This window comes from Melospiza melodia, chromosome 1 (genome assembly GCF_035770615.1).
Source record: "Melospiza melodia melodia isolate bMelMel2 chromosome 1, bMelMel2.pri, whole genome shotgun sequence".
Taxonomy (NCBI): domain Eukaryota; kingdom Metazoa; phylum Chordata; class Aves; order Passeriformes; family Passerellidae; genus Melospiza; species Melospiza melodia.
In genome coordinates, this window is record NC_086194.1 from 19342889 (window position 1) to 19348648 (window position 5760).

Genomic DNA, 5760 nt, shown 5'->3' on the forward strand with positions numbered 1-5760 from the left:
AAGTATACGGTGGGGATGTGTAGGTTGGGCGCCTGACATTTCCCAAGACTTCTCGTGGGTTTCTCCCTGCCGACATCTGGCGCTGCCTCGACCCCGGTGCTCATGGCCGCACCTTTCGGGAACCCGAGGTTTGCCGAAAAGCCGTCACTAGTTTTAAACGTTTGGTAGCACCGGAATTTAAAATAAAAATAAAAATAAAAATAAAAATAAAAATAAATTTCAAAAGGGACATTTTTTAAACAGTTGCCGAATCCCACTGCCAGGCTATCACCGGCAGCGCGTGGGTGAGGGTCTGGATGCCCGTGGCTCCCTCCGTGCGAGTGCACGCGTGGATTTACACGGGAATCCGACCCAGCTGAACTACCTGACAAATAAAGGACTTTTCAGCCCATCGAGCTTTTGGGTAACGTCTTCTGAGCAGCTTTCTCGGAGTTTACTGTTCCTTTACTGTTGACTCCATAGCCTTAACCTTAAAGCAGGGGGAGGAGAGCAGTAGGGAGGGGGTGGGGGTGTTCGCAGCATATAAGTACATCAGGAGGAATTTTTAAACGACCTTATTGTCTCTAGCTCTAGAAAGACCACGACGATTTCTCTTTAGCGCCAGCAGCTGTTTTCTTTCGAAACTTTGCTTTTTTTGCCTCTCACACGAGCGAGCAGGAGAAAGGCAAGGCTGGGAGATCCAGATGCGAGGAGAGGGAAGGAGAACTCTGCGGATGGTCTGAGCTGTGCCGAGGCATTGTTCACTGCTGCCTCTCGGTTACGTTTAAAGGCTGAAATATCACGAGATCCACTCAATGATCCTTTTCTAATTCGAGGGACAAAATGTAATTTGCTGTAGCTCTGCTTTCTCGGATGGGAATACTATCCCTAGGTTTCAGAGGGAAGAACTAGGCATCGCCGTTCGCACACACATGGATTAAGTTGAACAGCGGCGATTACATCTGCGCTGAGAGCAACAGTAGTCCAGGGCTGACTTTTCAAATCTCAGCCCTCCGAGTTGGAGGCTCCCTTGAATAGACTTCCTCCATTCCCGGATGCACTTCTCCAAATTCCCACTTCTCTCTCGAATTCCTGGGAAATTGGGGGCTTGCCTGCATTTCGCCTTGTCATGCAAAACGGCGTTTTCACAGAGTGATTATGCGCTTTCTTTTAGCTGTACCTGACGGGGTAACACGAACTCCACGCACCATATTGCCAACACGCGGAGTGGATATTGACGTTTGCGATTGAAGATTTTTTTTTTCCTCCGTCGATTTTTTTGCCAAGTCACAGCAGTATGAGATGTCTCATTAATCTCGCGGATGTGTCTAATTCTGGATGTGCAGTGATACATAAAAGTGCTGGTGTTTGTATCCAGCGGAACACTGGATGCACGGCAGAGATTGGTGATTTTTTTTTTTTTCGCAGCGCCTAACGTGCAAACCGCAAGCATCACTTTAACGTGACAAGGGAGAGGCATGCAGCTATCGCAACATTTGCGAGATCCTCGTTCTTGACACTCGAATAATTTAACGTTCCTAAGAAGAGGTTAAACCTTCATGCTGCTTCTTCAAATTGATTTTAAGGGGCTGCTATAAATGGAGCATCAAAAATCTTCGGCAGTGCTACTCCGAGCGGAATATGCAAACTGCGAGCCAGAAGCATCCTAGCCCGATGTAATATCGTACATTGTGTGTTCCAGCACTTTTTTTGTTATTACGTAAAGGCTCCTGGAAACACCTTGGATATTTTACATTCTCCTTTCTCTGCTGGAAGCAATCAGCACGCAGGAATCCTGACGTGGGCTCTGGGACTATAGGACATTCCAGCTCGTGATCCAGCACGGTTAATCGTGAAAAGTGTATACATTTCTGGCTTATCTATGCTTTGTTATGGGTCTGACGTGAGCTCACGTCCTCCTCCCCCCTCCTGCAATATTACTGGCAGAATTTCAGTTAAAAGTGTTATAGTATCACGGTGCGGGAACCCGTGATATTCAGACAGCAAAAATAACCTTAGTACCCGGCTATAAAAAGCTAATTAAGCAGAAGAGGAAAATCAAGAGAAACTCGAAAATGTAAGTACTCCCTCTCGTTAACAACCGAACATTTAACTTTGGAGCCTCAGAAGGGGAAATACCAAGCTGTTCTGCACGTTTTCGCTAAGCTTCATTTTCCACACAATGCAGAATAAAACGCTAGTTTAAAGCGGCTACGTTACCGAAGGATTTTCCATCGCTACGATCAGACTTATGTCCTTTAAATTCACGGCATGCACAAAAGAGCAACGTTTGTCCAAAACAGGCTGAAAATATACGGAACGATATGGGGGAAAAGCATACAAATCCTTCCTCCGAAGCTAGCGACGAGGAAGTCTGAGAGGGCTGAGTGTGTTTGAGCTCGGATTGTTTAATAGAAAGATTTATATACTAACTGTATTATTTACTTTGGGAGGGGAGGTGGCAGTATAAGGGTATGCTAATTAGTGGGAGATTTTTTGGGGGAAGGGGTGGAATATCAATTTTTATTGCATCACCTGTCAGGAGTGTCCAATCAGCGTTGGCTTTAGGGGAATTAATTGATGAAGGTGTCTCCGGACGAGCTCACTTCACTCTGTCATTTTATTTGTAGCTAAAGCAGCGGCGGGAATAGCAGCTGCATTTCTTTTCTCTTCCTCCCTTCACATTCCATTATCATAGTTTCCAATGGAAAAGCAGGGAATGAAAGGGAACAGGTACTGATCTTCAGCAACAACTTAGAGAAATACTTTGGCAAACCTGATTTTTAAGATTATATATTGATTGTAGTCTCACAGTATTTTTTAATTTATTTTTTTTTAATTTTGTCTAAAGTTGGGCACTTCATTCACCAGGAATAACAGCCTTTGTTATATTTTATTAGCAGGATGCCTTGAGACAAATACAGCATCTGGCTGAGGATTGTGTGTGTGTGGCTTTTTCTTTTTTTTTCTTTTTTTTTTTTTTTCATCTCTCTCTCTCTCTGCAAATGCTGGGAATAATTTAATTCACGAAATGGGAGACCTGAAGTCGGGTTTTGAAGAGGTGGATGGCGTGAGGCTCGGCTACCTCATCATTAAAGGAAAGCAAATGTTTGCACTCTCCCAGGTTTTTACAGACCTGCTCAAAAACATCCCGCGAACTACCGTGCACAAGCGAATGGATCATTTAAAAGTAAAAAAACATCACTGCGACTTGGAGGAGTTGAGGAAACTCAAAGCCATCAACTCCATCGCTTTCCACGCCGCCAAATGCACCCTGATCTCCAGAGAGGACGTGGAAGCCCTATACACATCCTGCAAAACCGAACGGGTTCTTAAAACGAAACGAAGGAAACTAAGCCGGGCGCTGTCTGCCACCGATCTCCGGCCGGAGCTCGCTCCCCCCGACCCCTTCTCGGGCTTCTGGAAGGAGAACAAACTTTGGCTGGGTCTGAGCGACTCTCCTCGGCCGCTGCTGCCCGTCCGGAGGAAAGCTCTGCGCCCGGGGGACACAGCCTTGCTACCGGCCGCTCATCTACCTCACATTTTTAGTAAATACACTGGCCACAGCTACCCAGAAATCGCTCGGGCGCCTTGCAAATCCCCCGTAAACTATGAAACGGCGCCGGCGGTGGGCGGCTGCGTGCCCCTGCGCTCCCGTCGCCCGCTCGCCGCCGCGGCGCGGCCCCGGCTCCCGGCCGCCGGTCCCCCGCCCCTGCCCGCCCGCTGCCGCCGCCGCCGCCACGGGGCGGCCGCCGCCGCCGTCACGCTGGGCCCCCCCGGCGGCGCCCGCCGGCCCCTGGCCCTGCCCCGGCCCTGCCGGCCCCGTGGCGCCCCGCGGCTGCCGCTGCCGCTGCCCCGCGGCTTCGGGCCGCCCGCCTTCCCCGAGAGCGGCAGCAGCGACTCGGAGTCCAGCTGCTGCTCGGGCCGCGCCGCCCACGACTCGGACTGCGGCTCCAGCCTCTCCAGCTCCAGCGAGGGCAGCTCGGAGGAGGAGGACGAGGAGGAGGAGGAGGACGAGGAGGGCAGCGGCGCCTCGGACTCTAGCGAGGGCAGCTCGGAGGAGGAGGAGGAGGAGGAAGAGGAGGAGGAAGAGGAGGAGGAGGAGGACAGCACCTCGGACTCCGACTCCAGCTCGGTCTCCAGCCAGGTTTCGGTGCAGAGCATCCGCTTCAGGCGCACCAGCTTTTGCAGCCCGCCCGGCGTGGTCCACGCCAACTTCTTGTACCATCTGGCGGCCGCCGCCGCCTCCCGGCCCCCGGCCCCGGCGGAGCCCGGCGGGCTGCCCGCCCTCCGCGGCGCTCCCGGCGGAGTCAAGCCGGAGCTGCCGGAGGAGTGGGGCTGCCCCGGCTGGGCTCCCGCCGCCCCGGCGCTGCGCTGCTCCGGCGGCCTGGGGAGCTGCTTCGCGGAGATAAGAGATGATAGGGTATCCGAACTCACATTCCCACACTCTGAATTTTCCAATAATGCCAAGAGTACTGACCTAACAATTAACTGTGTTGCAAAGGGGGCCTCTTCACCTAGCCCAAAGACAAACAATGCATTTCCACAACAAAGAATACTCAGAGAGGCAAGGAAATGCCTTCAAGCAACTACTACACACCGTGCAGATAACAATACAATAGCTGCTAGGTTCTTAAATAATGATTCTTCATCAGCGGCAGCAAATTCAGAGAAAGATTCCAAAATCCCTCATTGTATTGAATTTGCCACGGATTTGCCCTCTTTACAAACTGATCCTGCGGAGGATGCTGCTTCTCCAGGGGCAGCAGCAGCAGCTGAGCTCCAGTGCACTGATACAGGCAATAAGGCATTGCCATTCCTGCACAGCATTAAAATCAAAATAGAGGACAGCAGTGCGAACGACGAGTATGAGCCTGATCTTACAACACATAAGCTAAAGTGTGAGTGCAATGATACTAAGGATGAGTTTTACGGTGTGACTGAGAGTAATAACCAGGACGCTTTATTAACAGCCAAGGAAGATTCTGCATGCACTGAGAAAGAAACCACTTCCTTAAACCCACTGACTCAGAGTCAGGTCCTCTCATGCACTTTAGGTACTCCAAAACCTGAGGATGGGGAGTATAAATTTGGAGCAAGGGTGAGAAAAAATTACAGGACACTGGTTTTGGGAAAGCGACCTGTACTGCAGACTCCTCCAGTCAAACCAAATTTGAAATCAGCTCGAAGCCCACGTCCTACAGGTAAAATTGAGACACATGAAGGAACACTGGATGATTTTACAGTTAACAATAGACGCAAAAGGGTAGCCAGCAATGTAGCATCAGCAGTGAAAAGGCCATTTAATTTCATGGCAAATTTTCCCTGTCCACCATCACTAATTATTGGCAATGATGGGGATTTGTTGCCAGCTTATTCCTTAAACACCACTAAGGATTCCCAACCACCTCACAAGGCCCATCCTGTATGGAAATGGCAGCTGGGCGGTTCTGCAATACCTCTTCCACCTAGCCACAAATTCAGGAAATTTAATTAATAAAGTAGTTTGGAAAATATTTTCTTGAACCACCTTTAACTTTCTTACCTTTTTTTTTTTTTTTTTTTTTTAACTCCGCAGCGTGGTTTGTACAAACCCATTAATGCTATCCACTATTGGAATCCTGTTTTATCACATTGTGAAGACAGAATCTGGATTACTATTTTATTTACCATTACAACAGTGGGGGGTTTTTTCCTTATTTTGAGATCTTGGTGGGTTTTTTTTTTTTTTTTTTTTGGTTGTTGTTGGTTTGGGCCTTTTTGTTTGTTTGTTTGTTCTGT

The 5760-nt window shown here is 49.3% G+C and overlaps 1 protein-coding gene across 1 annotated transcript; it reads left to right on the forward strand.

The window, feature by feature from the left end:
* Positions 1-513: 513 nt before the first annotated feature.
* On the forward strand, positions 514-5495 carry SKIDA1 (SKI/DACH domain containing 1). Its single transcript, XM_063150158.1, has one exon. The coding sequence runs from the start codon at positions 3011-3013 to the stop codon at positions 5474-5476; it is 2466 nt and encodes an 821-aa protein (XP_063006228.1). The 5' UTR covers positions 514-3010; the 3' UTR covers positions 5477-5495.
* Positions 5496-5760: the final 265 nt, after the last annotated feature.